Raw genomic sequence first — 15414 nt, 5'->3', positions numbered from 1 at the left:
TCTTTGTATTAAACAAAGATTTTATGGCCAACTTGCTATTTATATTGAATTAAATGGTTCCAAAATGTAGGCGGGAATCGAGAGTTAGCGTGCGTGTTTCTTGCTATGAATTCTTAACCTAATAGCCCTTGACAGCTAGGTTTGCTCACACATCCAGTTACACTGTATTTAAAAAAACCTGTAAGGTCAACTTTATTTATAGATTAATGGTATTCGACAGGTTCCAAACAGAGCAGAGGTTATATCAGTATCATGTCTGTCTATTCACCTCTAAAACTTTAATTAGGTCATAGTAAAATTGCCAATATCTTTAATTACAATGCATGAAATGGTCGACAATTATGAAAAGAGAAATTCTATACTAATGAAATTTCTTTAACTTCTTATTTTTTTTTTTTATTTCATTTAAAAAAATTAGACTCCAAAATTTGAAGTCCTCCAAACTCCACTCCAAAATCCACTCCATAATTTCACTCTAAGACTCCCGTCCATGAATTACACGGTGCCTTCAATTAATAACATATATATTAAATGATTATGATTTCCTGTTACGACGGATTTTTCTGTTATTTCCCGTACTTGACAGGAGCACACGGTGGGTGTTACCGGTCGACAGGGGATGCTCACCCCTACATGGCACCTGATCCCACCTCTGATGTTTCGGAGATCCGTGTTTGCTCTGCTCCTATTTTGTGTTGTTTTATGGACCATTGATCTTGAACACTGTTCGTTATCTCCATATCTTTCACTGTATTTTCAAACTGGTTGATATGCAGTAACCACTCAAGCTGATTTATTCAAAATGCTACGAAAATCACTAAAATAAATCTTATTTCAAATAAAGGATTTTCAGTAAACACACATTGAAATCTCTCTCTAGTTAGAAATGTGAGAGATTGGTAAATTAAACATTATTTTCTGGATAAATATAGGATCTCCCATCATTTGTAGTTGAATGTGACTTTTATCTCACGAGTTGTGTGTTTTTTATCCCCGAGAATTGGCGAGGGGATAATACACACAACAAGATGGATAAAAGTCATATCCAACTATAAATCCTGGGAGTTCCTTTTTATCCCATGTTAAATACTTTTATAGCACCTGATCCCACCACTGATGTTTTGGAGGTCCGTGTTTGCTCTGCTCCTATTTTTTATTGTTTTATGGACTTTTGATCTTGAATATTGTTCGGTATCTCCATATGTTTCATTCACAATCAATGTTTTACACAGTTTTTATATAAGACTTTATTTTACTTCATCATGCTACCACCCCCCACCCCCCTCCCAATAAAAAAAAACATAGCCACTTCAAAAATGCCCTTAATTGTGGGGTATCTAAAATATCCTATGATTCCTATCCACGAGATAAAGGGGTAAACATGGTGTGAATTTATTTACTTATGATATGCAAATTTGATGTTGGAAATTTTCATTGCAAAACTGTAATTAACTTTTTCAAGAACAGTGAAAAGAATATTTATAATCTTCTGCTGTTCATATTTGCGATTGAAGAACTTTTTAAAAGTTATGAATGAAGGAAAATTGCATTATTGTCGACCTGCATCTTCGCTAGCCAAGGGTTTCTGATACAATAAAGCAAAGCATGGTCGTCTTTTACCAATTTTTCTTTCCGTGTTTATTATTCTTTGAAGTTCACTCTTTTTGTCCTATCTCTTAGCCAATTTTCGCCTATCGCAGATCAGATAATGGACACTCCCATGCACAATAATCGTATCACTGGTTTTGTACAAGACAGTTGGCAAATTTTGTTGAAATACAATCTTTTAAACTATCTAGTATCTACAGATATTTCTCAATGAAGCAAGGTTTCCTGGAAAATATGCCTAGAAAAACATCGTGCGCAAATCAATCCATTACATGGACATCCAGAACCGAAAGAATTGAACTTGGAATTTTCTAATATTTCTTTTATATAATTATCATGATTTATGCATTATAGTATTTCACACAATCATGAAATAAAAATCTTACTTAATCTGGAACTAAAAATTCCGGGATGCGTTTGATTACTTAACACATCCTTGCACCTTCAAAAATTTTGATTTTATCATTAGTATTTAAGAAAAGATGCAATTTTTTGTGTATTAATGAAAAAAAATACATCTATAATCCAGAAAATCTAGAGTAGAAATGTTCGAAAGTAAACCCAATCATATTGTCAGTCAGTGCTCAGTGGTGTGTGCAGAGTTTAACAATTGGGCACACCCGGTGAGTCGTAAACATTAACAAAAACAGAGCTCGTGCCCTGTTAATATAAAAAAAATAAGTTTCATGGTTGAGATTCTGACAATATTGATGTAAATTTTCTGCAAATTTTCCAGCAATATGTTTTTAATTCGATTAGTTGATATTCAATTATTTATCAAACAATACATATCTGTGAAAAAGAAATTGAGCTTAAAGGGGCTGGGGGTTGCGGCCATTTTCAGACTATTTCGATCTCCTTAAGAAGAAGAGTTCCATATAAAGATATACAAAAATGATCAAATTTTAAAACTAAAATGTATATTTTTTTTTCTTTACCAAGTGATAGTTGACAGCTTAAGATACCATATCTAAAAAAAATAAGTTAAATCTTGCAGTTAATCTGTGAAAGTATTCATTTTACTCATTTAAACATGACCCAACTTCTTATTTTCAAATTCTTTGACAAAAGTTTGTTTGTACACTCTGTCCTTAAGATACCATATCTAAAACAATAAGTGAAATACTGTTCGTTTTCTCCATATATTTTTTTTTCACCGTATAGAATAAATTGATGTCTTATGCCGCAATAGGTGCTGATACAAAAATGATCAATACTCATGGCCAAGGGTGTCGAACATACTTTTGTAGCCCCCTACAGGCAACTTGTGGCGTCCCGTATATATATGCCCAATTATGAGTGAAAAATTCTCGAGAGGGACATTTAACAACAATCAATCATTTAGTCTAGTATGTGTACACAACACTATCAAGAACTTACAAAATTAGATTTTTGGCAGTCGTTAAGTCTCCAATCCGTCAGAACTTCGCCATTCTCTCCTTAGATATCTCAATGTTACAGTGTCTTATTTTGCCTGTCTTTAGATGTCCATGATTGCTCGCCCACAATTTCTTTTGTTTCATTGAATTATATTTGAAAATGATTAATGTTCACATTATCACAATTATTTGAAATGTCTATTAGTGAAACTCAATCCAACTGATAATGAATAGAGTTATACAATTTCTACTGCTTGATTGGATATTAGAAAATGATTACTTGTTTGTTATTATCATATTTAATTGAAATGTTTATGAAACTCAATCCAACTGATAATGAATAAAGTTACACTGGTGCAGTTGTTTATTATTTCTTGGGTGTCTAACTGTGAACAAATCATTACTGCTTTATATAATACTACAAAATGCTTAAAATGAACATAATAGATAACAAATTTATAGTTAAATAAATATACAGCTGTATACATGATGTAGTTATGTTTATGAAACATATGCAGAAAATGAACAGTATTTACGTACTTGGTCATTTGCAAAATTATTTTGTTAAAAAACATTCTGATTGCACACACAAGTTCTTAAGCATCAAAAAGATGCTACTGATTGACAATATCTATAAGGTTTTGGACGAATTTAAAACGCGGCGAATTACTTTTGTATTCATATGAATACAAAATATAATTTCTTAAACAAAACTATGATTGGGCGAATTTAAAACGGGGCAAAATTGTTTGCAAGTGTGAAAGGGCGAAAATAAGACGGGGCGAAAATAACCCTGTATACAGTATGTTTATGAAACATATGCAGATAATGAACAGTATTTACGTACTTGGTCATTGGTCATTTGCAAAATTATTTTGTTAAAAACATTCTGATTGCACACACAAGTACTCTGAAGTTGACATCAAAAAGATGCTTGAGTTTCTGATTGACAATATCTATGTGATTTTTGGAGATCAGGCCTTCTTACAATCTATTGGAATTCCCATGGGTACCAATTGCGCTCCGTTATTAGCAAAAGTATTTTTGTATTCATATGAAGCAGAATTTGTGCAAAATCTCATGCGTATGAAAAAAAGAAAACACTTGTTGTGGCCTTCATTTTGTAATAAGTTATAGGCTCACCATTTAGATATATCGGATTTAGACGTATTGTTAATTAACAATGGTAATTTCCATTTTTATATCTTCGACACTTCGATACACTGTGACATGGTTACACTGTGATAAAAGATATCCAAAGTATTTCACGGGTAAAAATGTAAGAAATTACTATATTACATATAAAAGATGTATATATATCATAAGATTTAAGCACTTAGTGGTGAAGCAAAATATTTGATAAATATTTAATAATTTTCATTGATTATAATTTTTAAACAATCTGATTGAAAATTATAAAATTATAAAATCTATGTATAGTAAATTAATTTTTGTTGATAACCAAGCGCTATGATAAACGTGATGACTTTAACTTTTCTATCGTCAACTTCCCTTACTTATGCAGCAATATATCTTCATCACCTGCATACGGAATTTAAATATCTAAATTGATTCGATACGCAAGTGCTCTACGTATGGACAATTTCTAAAAGAAGGTAAATTATTGACAAACAAGTTGATGACACAAGAATATCAGCAGTCTCGTTTAAAGTCATCATTTCGTAAGTTTTTTTTTGGTCGATACAATGACCTTGTCAGCAAATACAATTTATCATTGAGTCAAATGCTGATTGACTTTTATTTATAGACTGCATTGATGACGAATTTTCCCATTATTTCTCGATCATGACAAGGAGTACACTGCGGGTGTGACCGGTCAGCAGGGGATGCTCACTCCTCCATGGCACCTGATCCCACCGAGGTAAAATTTTTACCGATTTTGAACGTCAATAACCTCACCTGTCTTTAATCAAATTGACTTTTAACATCTTTAATGTGCCATTTATTTAAATTTTAAGTCGGTTAATAAAATAAATTTAATCGGTTATTGGTTGATTTTTTTATATATCTTTGAAACGCAGTTGATTTAATTGTGCAATTTACAGAAAAGTCCTATCTATATTATTAGGTAATAAACAAAGAGAACATTTAGAATTATGGTTATCTAAAATTTTCAAAAATATGCCACATATGACTCTAATTCTTACTTCTGTTCGCTATATATATATTTCACAATATTTAAAAAAAACAATCATTAAAAGGGAATTATTAGAAAACTGCGTTTAGGGAATATTTAATTCAAAATAAAAAAATATATTATTATAACTACCCGCACATATTTATGTTTAGTATATCCCCGATTCTTTATGGGCAATTAAAAAATGGATATGAAGTCCAATTAACTTAGTTTTGACTTTGTGACACGTTCATTATATATAAGCAAAATTTGGGTTAGAGAGAATATTTTGATGTTTTAAATTCTGGCTCTTGTGCTTGTGTCTTTATTTGTATACATTAACCATTGCTCCTTCCCGCAGTCACATTTATAGTCCATAGAGAACTGGGTATTTTGACAAATCAAGATATTTTTTTTAATTTACCGAACAAAATGTAAATCTTTTTACGAAAATTAAATAATCGTTTACTAAAGAGATTGTAATATATGGAGGTAACGAACAGTATTCAAGCTCAAAGGTCCAACAAACAATACAAAATAGGAATAGAGCAAACACGGACCCCTAGAACATTAGAGGTGGGATAAGATGCCATGGATGAGTAAGTATCTCTTGATAATTATTAAGTATTTTTTGGAAAACTCAGCTAAGTGTCTCATATGTGCATTAGCTTGCATAACATATATGCAACAAGTTATTTAAAAACTTTGCTTTTTTAATTAATTAAGTCTATTCATTCCTGGTAACAGAAACATTTTTCGAGAATGAAAATTACTGAATAAGACTTTTTTTTTTTTACTTAAAATACAAAAACATTATTATTGAACTAAAATGGAGTTCACAAATGATAAAAATTGAAACACAAATGTTGTATAATAATACGAATGGAAAAAAAGTTAATATACAATACAAATTGAAAAACCAGATACTCGTACATGCGCAAATGGTAAAAATTGAATATTGGAGGGCAAAGCATGGCATAATAATAAGAGTTTCTTCCTATTACAGAACATGTCTCTCTGAGCGGTCTCGTCACAGGTTTCGAAGATAATTGACCTATCTTGTGACGACGTAATCGGTTTCTTGAACTCTTGTGTGACACCAAAATGACTTATATTAATGCTAGATTTCAAAACAAGATATTGTAATTCGTGAAATAAAAAAACAAAATATCTATCCAAGTAACTTTTACCATTTTATTTAAGCCCCCCCCCCCCCCCCCCCCCCGCAGTTCATCAAAGTCAATAAAACAATTCAAAATAGAAGTAGAGCAAACACGGACCTCTAAAACATCAGAGGTGGGATCAGGTGCCATGAAGCAGTGAGCATCCCCTGCAGACCGGTCACAACCGCCATGTGCTTTGCATACTTGGGAAATTACGGAAAAACATGTCTACACGTGTGTCAGCAACTTGTTTGTCAATAACTTACCTTTTACAAATAGTTCATACGTAGAGCATGCTCTTGCGTATTGAATCAACTGAGAGATACAAACCCTATACAGAGGTGATGAAGGTATATTGCTGCATAAAGAAGTCAAGTTGATGATTGGAAAGTTAAATATTTCATCACGTTTATCATAAAGCTTGGTTGTTAGTTTACCATTTAACGTCTTTCTCAAGTAAAATATCCAAATATGAAACAGACATCAGAATCTGACTCGAAGCAGGCTTCAGCTGAACAAAATCTCACAAACAAAAAACTTTTTAAATATTTAAATGATTTTATTTTAAGACATCACTAACAAAAAAAAACCCAATGATACAATGTTTTTCTTTAATAATAAGCGTACGTGTGTACTGTTCACCGGCCCGTGGGACAGTAAAATTATATAAGACACAGCAACATAGAAAATCTACTGAAGAATAATGTCCAATCATCAGGACCTGGCTTACAGTCATTTTAAAATCTTAATGCAAAGAAAAGTAACTCATCTAAAAAATAGGATAATCTACAAAATTGTATTTAAAGGAAAATCTACAAAATATAAAGGATGACAGTAGAATATTAAATTGGCAAACAAAATTTAACAAAAACATTACAAGACCTTTTCTGACAGTTAAAGAGGTTGGGGGTTGCAGCCATTTTCAGACTATTTTGATCTCCTTAAAAAGAAGAGCTCCATATAAAGATATACAAAAATCATAAAATTTTAAAACTAAAATGTATGATTTTTTTCTTTGCCAAATGATAGGTGACAGCTTAAGATACCGTATCTAAAAAATAAGTTAAATCTGGTGGTGAATTTGTTGACCCCCCAGCCTCCTTAAGTAAAAAAAATATGATTTTGGAAAAAAATTTGGAATTGTTAAGACCACATGAATGAACTCTGTTTTATACAGTGCCGGTGTATGACAAATATTGACTCTGCCCACCAGGTCATGGATGATTGGACACTAGGATAGCTTCAGTTATCACTTCACACAATCATTAGTGAAGAAGAAATCAAGTTCTAGCATCATGTGACAAGGGTTCCAAAGTTACTTTGTAACATTTAATTCTAATATGTAATATACATGTATTATGTAGACATACATGTATTCATAATATATTCATATACATGTATTGCGTACATAAAATATGTTGCACAAAGGTCTGTTATTACGAGAATATTCCGTTCAGCAGCTAAATTTACAAGGATTTCTTTATGTTTTACATTAGCAGTTCTGTATTAACCCACAGGAGAATATTATCAAAACTGCAGCTAATTACTATGTGATTAATTAAGAATCTAAAAAAAACTTTTTTAAAAATAAAATCATCATTCATCAGAGATGAAAAGTTTTCTAATGTCAACAAATTTCTTGTGAATACTAACTTTATACTGATAGAAAAATGTTTTATTAACATATACAAGTATGTGCAAAATAAAATGTTATATCATTTTAACTAAAACACTGGATATAAATAAATATTTTCTCACAGAAGACTCAAGAGTAACATTTGTTAAAATTCATTTCTTCAGAGGGCTTAGTAAAATACTAATTAATGATAAACAATTATCACAATATATACACCATAAACATAGAGCACAGACATAAAATCATCTTTTAGAATCTCTTGAGCAACTGTACAAAGAACCGGGTCAGAAGAAAGTTATAAGGCAGTCTGTTATCTTCCTACCACAATAAATACTTTACTCTAAATTTTGTACTCTACTTTTGAAAATAAATCTTTTATGACAAAGTTACAAGATCGTAGTGTATTTGTACGATTGACTGACTACAGGTACCATGTACACAAAATATGAAGATTTTATCGTCTAGTCCTATTGCACACACTTTTCTCTCAAAAACATACAATTTACGGATAACATGAAAAGTTAGCTTTGTGTAGCATCAATTTTCTGTGGTGTGTTAACAAGTACTACAAAAGGGCTCTAAGTCTTATATCAACTAGGATATCACAGTTTCATAAATAAATACTTAGATAATGTTTTAAGAAGAATGAAAGAGCAATTTTTTTTCTTTTTAAAAAAATTGAAATTTTTCATTTGTAAAATTTTTTGGGGGAAATTGCCTATTTCAAGCCAGGAGGAGAAATCTCCCTTCATAGTGTTTTTTATTCCAGGAATGAATCAATTTTATTTAAAATTTCCTTCTTCTGCTTTAAATTAGTCGCTATATAACAAAACAATTTATAATCCTAAACAAAATCTGAAGGAGTTCTCTCCCTTTGACACATACTTCTCTCTATAGTCTCATTACCCGTTAAAAATTTTATACATTAAAAACAATGGACAACACAATGAGAAAATAAAATATATCTAATATGTTGTTACATTCTCATCATCATTTTCCCATTAGGGTAAAATAAAATTTTCCTATTTTTCTCAGGAAAATTAAAATAAAAATTTTTGAATTAGCACTTGTATATTGAGTAGACATTTCTTTTAGAAATAAAAAAAAAATAATTAAAAAAATTAAGAAAACTCATATATTGGCACCATGTGTATAAAAACCAGTATAATCTAGCACTATTCATAACCTTCTGGCAATCTGACTAAAGCCAGACCTCTATTTAAGCTATCGCCTCTATGTGATAGCGTACATAGAGGTCTGGCTTCAGTCAGATTGAATCTTCTGGCATTGTGGAATGACTGTAGATTGTATTTAAATTTTACTTTCTTTGAAATTTTGTTCTTGTTTTATTTGGATCATAAACCTTTGCGTAGCTCTTCTTGTTTCAAGTCTATATACCATATGTACTTGTAACATAAAGTAAGAAAAGGGAGGTATATAGTAACTAATTCCAAAAATTGAATGTTTTACCTGATAAATGCTTGTCCAAGAAAACTAAGAGGCAATCTTTTTAGTCAACAGTATAGATGAATTCAGTACACCCTAAACGTGACTTGTAATAATATCAGCTAAATCTCTCACTTCACAAACTCATATACACAAGTCAAGAATCACATAAAAAGAAAGCAGTTGTTTAGCCATGAATAGGAAACTAAATGAGACATTTAAGATGATCAAAGAAATTTCAAGATTCAAATTTTTAAGATTAATGTTGAGTAACGAAATAATTAAAATCTTCAAGTCCCTTTTGCAGTAAATATAACTAACAGTTGATGTATAACTTTTTCTGTACAACTATTTACAAAATGATATATATTTACAAAATCTGTTAAAATATTTACATATGAAATAATCAATGCATGATTATGAAATACATGTCTATAAAATCTTCAAAAACCGAAGTCGAAGGAAAAAAAACATTGTATCACAAAGACGAATAACATAACTCCATGAAAAAAATTGTGTTCTCAAACAAAAAGCAGAAACTTTTACGTGCCCTGGTGACCTTAAAAATGAAAACAGCTTCATCAGATTATTTCCCTATATCAATGCAGCAGGGCACAGAATCTTAGATCCTCTCCTATCATGTCCCTACAGCAGGGCACAGAAATTTAGATCCACTCCTATCATGTCTCTATAGCAGGGCACAGAATCTTAGATCCTCCCTCTTTGTCTATAGATACATCCATGATGGAAATAAATCACTTCATTAGTCTTAAACAATTAATAATATTTAACACAAAGAATGAATAGCATCAGTAATTTGCCATTAATATAAACAACAAAACAGCTACACTCTGCTGGCTTTCATAACCTCCGTCCGATAATAAACTGGAGTTGTCTCTCCTTGAATAATGAGAACACTTATACATGTTGCCACATGGAGTGAGATATCTGTAGGACATAAACATAAAATATAATTGTCATTCACTAACACGGGGCGCAAACAGGGGTGTATGCACAGATGCAATGAATTGTTTATTTATAAATCCACAACACGTCCTAAGCAGGGAATACCCCAGGGCACCTACGTCACGTCAGAGAAGGAAAGTTTCCTTAAGGCCGTGTCAGCAGTGTTTAAGGACATCAGCTTTTCCAAACTCCTAGGTGACACTGATTTGAGATCTTTTAAATGTTTGCTTTTCCTTGCTATCTAAGCTCTCTAGTTTGTGTGCATGATCAGCTTAGCCCTTTTATGTACAGGTCTTTCACAGAATGACACTTCTAACTCAGGTCTGACCCCTCAGGACTTCTTGGTCTCTTCTGTGCTACATTCACCGTGTTCAAACACCTCCTGGTGAAGAGGAGGGAAGATGTCCTTTGAGGGGGCCTGCATCTGCATGCTATTTAAAGCAATCCGATGCTTCAGATTCACTACTTTGAATGTCTTCATTGTACCGATGGCCTTTATAAAAACATTGTCATAATCTGTAAATAGAAAAAAGAAAAAAAAATTAAAAATCGTTTGGTTGCTGTGAACAAAAATAATACACCTTATTTAAATTAGTTTCTTAATCTGCCTGGATAATTTAAATTATAAAATGAAAAAAAAAATAACCTGGAAATCAACAATATACCCAGAGTGGGCATGAGTAGCTCAATTTGAAGCCTTTTTCTAGGAGGAAAAATTGTCTCATTGTCTACACTGAAATTAAATTATATGGAATGAAGCTTATTTCAACTTATGTTATACGACATAACATAACTCGGGACAGTTTACGCTTTTTTATAAACCGCTCGCGGTTTATAAGCGTATGTGTGTTTATGTTTGTATATGTTTACTATAACCTTTCTTTTAGAACTTTCTATCTTGTTATTGTAAGAAACCTTTATGCCTTCTGGGCCCAAAATTGGAAATAAAATTATCTTATCTTATCTTATCTTATACTGAATGAAAGTTATTCATATACAGACTTCATTTAAGGAATGAAGCTTATTTAAACTTTTGTTATACGATATAGCGTAACTTGGGGCAGTTTACGCTTATAAACCGCGAGCGGTTTATAAAAAAGCGTAAACTGTCCCGAGTTATGTTATGTCGTATAACATAAGTTGAAATAAGCTTCATTCCATATAATTTAATTTCAGTGTAGACAATGAGACAATTTTTCCTCCTAGAAAAAGGCTTCAAATTGAGCATTATTTTAAAACTAACATCAAGCGGAGTACTACGTTTTTGATGTAACTCATTGTGACGTAGGCAAGTTATGTTATACAAAATATCTTTTACCCAATCAAATGACATGTTACAAATAAAATTAAATTATTATCTGATATATCATGAAACCTTAAGGCAAGTTTTCAGTTATCTTCCTTGCCAAAACTCTTCATTTAAGGAGAGTAGGGAAGGTAGTCATAGTGGAACAAGGGAGATAATTCTGATAAATATGCAATCATCAATGATTAAATACAGTTTAACTTTAGTACATGTATCTCTTAACAGTGAAATCTCCAATACACTGGATATGTCCAACTGATCTGAAATCCCTATCCTCTTTTTCCTTGTTTTACCCTGGATATTTAGACTTCCTCTCAATATATCAGTTTTTTTTCTGTTCTCATCAAGTTTGACAAGATAATAAAGTTTGACTATACATAACTAGTTTCTTGTCGTCCGTCCGTCTAGCTAGCTGTCTGTCTAAACTTACTTTCTATTACAAGTTCTAAGCTTAGGGTAAGTTCAAAGACAGCTGACTTAGATTACCTTTAAGATTTATTTAGAAAACCATTATAATTAAGTCTAAAATGCTTATTAATTAATCCTGTTTTCAGAGCTGAAATATTTTAAGAAAAAACTTGACCTTGGACTATTGGGTGTTGTTCATCGCATTGAAATATAAGAAATACTCATTCAGCTGTGTATGCTGATCTGATGCAGATCAGATCATGACGACATTCTCAATCTGTATCTTATACAACCCTGAGTGTAGTAAGTACAGTCTTTATTTCACAAGAAAGGTATCAATAAAAATATAATAAATACTGACAACATCAGCTGTAATTCAGAATCCTCCAATTTACATGAAAAGGCAATTTCTGCTTAGAGATACCATCTATCAGCCCGGGATATTTTACGCCATAAATAAAGCCTAACGAAAAAATAATTACTTTTAACTGAACCATAAAAAACTAAAAAAAAAAATTTTTTTAAAAATTGGAGATTCAAATCAAAAGGAGGGAAAACAGGATTTATAAGTATAAAACAAAAAGCAATAATTACTTTTTTATCATATCTCAGACTCTTAACACATTATATATATATATATATAGCAACACCTGTGTTGACTTACTCAAGGTGTAAATTTCATGTAAAATATGTGGGATTTTTTCTTTCGTCATTTCAACATTTTCTATCCATGACATCCATTTTCAAGCTCTGTTACCTTTTAAGGCAGTATGGGTGAGAGATATTGATTTTCGAGCTCTATCTTACATCCAAAGTGTTAATGAACTTAAATCAATACAGGTATCATGTGTATTGTAAAGGAAGTGTCTGGAAATAGAGCCGATTCTGATCAATAGGAAAACAAAATCTGCTTAAACAAAAAAAAAAATTAATCATATATATAGAAACAATGCTGGCTTGGAAATACAAAAAGAAAATCTGTGAGTGCCAAAAAAAAAATTATTGAAAGAGGTAGGTTCATTAACTCCATAAAATGGCCCTGTCATTATACCATTAACTGACCACGTCCTTATGTCCCTTTATAAAGTGGAGACTTAGTGCTTTCATTTCCTAAAATGAAGATTTCCCTCTGAGAGTCCAAGTTTAGACACTCAGAATATGTGAAACTACAATGTTCTTGAATTTTGAAGAAAATGAGTGAATTTGAGCATCTTCAACTATTGATTAAAATATGAGCCCACCTCGCAATCCAAAAATTGTTTCATGAGTAAGAATCTTTCAAATCAGTCCTTTTATTATATAGTTCAACATTTTAGATCAGAGGTTGGGGTTTATTCAAAATATTAAAAAAACAGCTTAAAATTTTGGCCATTTTTAAAGAAATTTTCCAGATTTTAGGAAAATGACACAATGCATGATGTTAATAATACATGGACAAGAGAAAAAATTACGTCATTTTTATTTGATATGATATCACCAAGGGTCCAGGTGAAATTTAACATATTTTCAACTGAAAATGAGCAGTTCTGATTTTTCAGAAATTCACAGGGCCAAAAGAGGCCCAAGGTGAACTTTGTTCTTTGCAAGCCACAGTCAAACCTGCTTATCTCAAACTCAAAGGGACCAAGAAAAAAGATCCAGATATCAGAGGATTCAAGATATCAAAATTGAATAATAAAAGCACAATTGTTTTCCATATCATTCTGACATATTCAGGGTAACAGAAACATCAGTGTTCAACTGTATGTATACCTCAGAAGACAAAAAGCTAATAAGCTTTGATATTCCCAGCATGCTTCATATCAATAATGTCAACTGACTCCATATGTATCAAACCATTTTACTACATTTTTTGGCTCGGCATGCAGGAGACACTGACAGACAGACAGACAGACAGGTTACCTACCAAAGTGGTTTTTCTTGATGAGGGCGTACAGACACTGGAACAGAAGGGACTGAAGCTTCTTGACAGCTCGCACATTCTTAATGCCCTTCCTCTCTGTAAAAAAAAAAAAAATTAAAAAAAAGAAATAAAACATATTCATTACTAAACTGAATCAAAATTAGTAAATATTCTCTATTACACAGAAACAACAGTACTGAATTAATTTTCCACCCATTTTACTTAGAAAAGCATCTCAAGATTTACTTCTACTTCTAACATTTATCTATATACCATTTTGTTCCAGTAAAGTGTGTGTTGGTTTACAATGACCTCATTCCTTTGACCTTGACCTCATATTTTTAAAGATCCTGGATGGATCTGGATGGATTGTGAGAGATACACAGCCTGATTATTTTTCTGACCTTGACCTGATTTGCACACTGTCCTGGACATATGATGAGTGTTATGCTTTTACCGAGTGTTGAGATAGAGAGTCAGACCCCCAGTATTTGACCTTGACCTGATATGTATGTAGACCTGTACAGATGACTGGGGGGTAAAGAGCCCAATCTCTATCTTTGACCTTGACCTGATTTTCAGCCTTGACCTGACATACATACCTGGACAGATGATGAGTGTTGAGGTAAAGAGCCCGATCTCCCCGTCCGTCAGCTTTAGAGGGTTGAACATTTCCGCTACGTTGAAAAACTCGTCCATGAATTCTCCCATAGGCAGCATCTTCACCATCTCCCTATCAAACACAGAACTTAGACAGTCAGAAACAGTTAAAATCAGAGGACTGAACCAAGCAGAAACAGATTCACTGAAGTCAGAGGACTCAGAAACAGATTCACTGAAGTCAGAGGACTCAGAAACAGATTCACTGAAGTCAGAGGACTCAGAAACAGTTTCATTCAATACTTTTTAGTGCATTTAAAAACCAATTAATACATAATTTGCAAAACAATTGTTTCAAAGATTCTAAACTGTTTTGCCTCTAACAGTTTCCAATTTATTTCCTTTAGACTTTAAAAAAATATAATTTGAGTGTCAAATATTGATGTTGTCATCAATAAAAAAAGAAATGAATCTATACAATGCAAATGAACAATAACTTATGCCTTATACATGTTTTCAAATGAGATAAAAAAAAAAATTAATAATGATAAACAGACTATAAACAGTGAATAACACTTCAATAGAATTTGAAATATAGCCATAATAGGTTAGGTAGTGTGGCTCGCAGCAAAGTTCGAGTCAATGCCCTTGAAGTTCGGAAACAAGTTAATAAAGAGAGAGTTTCTGCCTATATATGGTTTTGTTCCTGACGAGCGTTGTCAGATCATGTAGATACAACAGACAAAATGGCTACAGAACAACATTTTCCTTGCAGGCAAAAAAAATTCAAGGCTTTCGAGTGTTTTCTGTTATTTATTGAACAAATCTCTGTCACACAATCTCACAAAAAACCTGCTTTTGC

The 15414-nt window shown here is 32.0% G+C and overlaps 1 protein-coding gene across 1 annotated transcript in view; it reads right to left on the bottom strand.

Annotated features, from left to right (window-relative positions):
- Nucleotides 1-9254: 9254 nt before the first annotated feature.
- LOC134281716 (ecdysone-induced protein 78C-like) overlaps nucleotides 9255-15414 on the bottom strand; it is a 67072-nt gene continuing 60912 nt past the window's right edge. The window contains exons 8-10 of the mRNA XM_062764146.1: nucleotides 14555-14685; nucleotides 13956-14048; nucleotides 9255-10851 (exon numbers count right to left, since the gene is read on the bottom strand). Of these exons, the coding sequence (XP_062620130.1) occupies nucleotides 10667-10851; nucleotides 13956-14048; nucleotides 14555-14685 (409 nt within the window). The 3' untranslated portion in view covers nucleotides 9255-10666. The remainder of the gene's footprint in view (nucleotides 10852-13955; nucleotides 14049-14554; nucleotides 14686-15414) is intronic.

This window comes from Saccostrea cucullata, unplaced genomic scaffold (assembly GCF_032062105.1).
Source record: "Saccostrea cucullata isolate Sc308-1 unplaced genomic scaffold, CSIRO_AGI_Scuc_v1 ctg398, whole genome shotgun sequence".
Lineage (NCBI taxonomy): Eukaryota > Metazoa > Mollusca > Bivalvia > Ostreida > Ostreidae > Saccostrea > Saccostrea cuccullata.
This window is presented reverse-complemented; position numbering and strand designations above follow the sequence as displayed.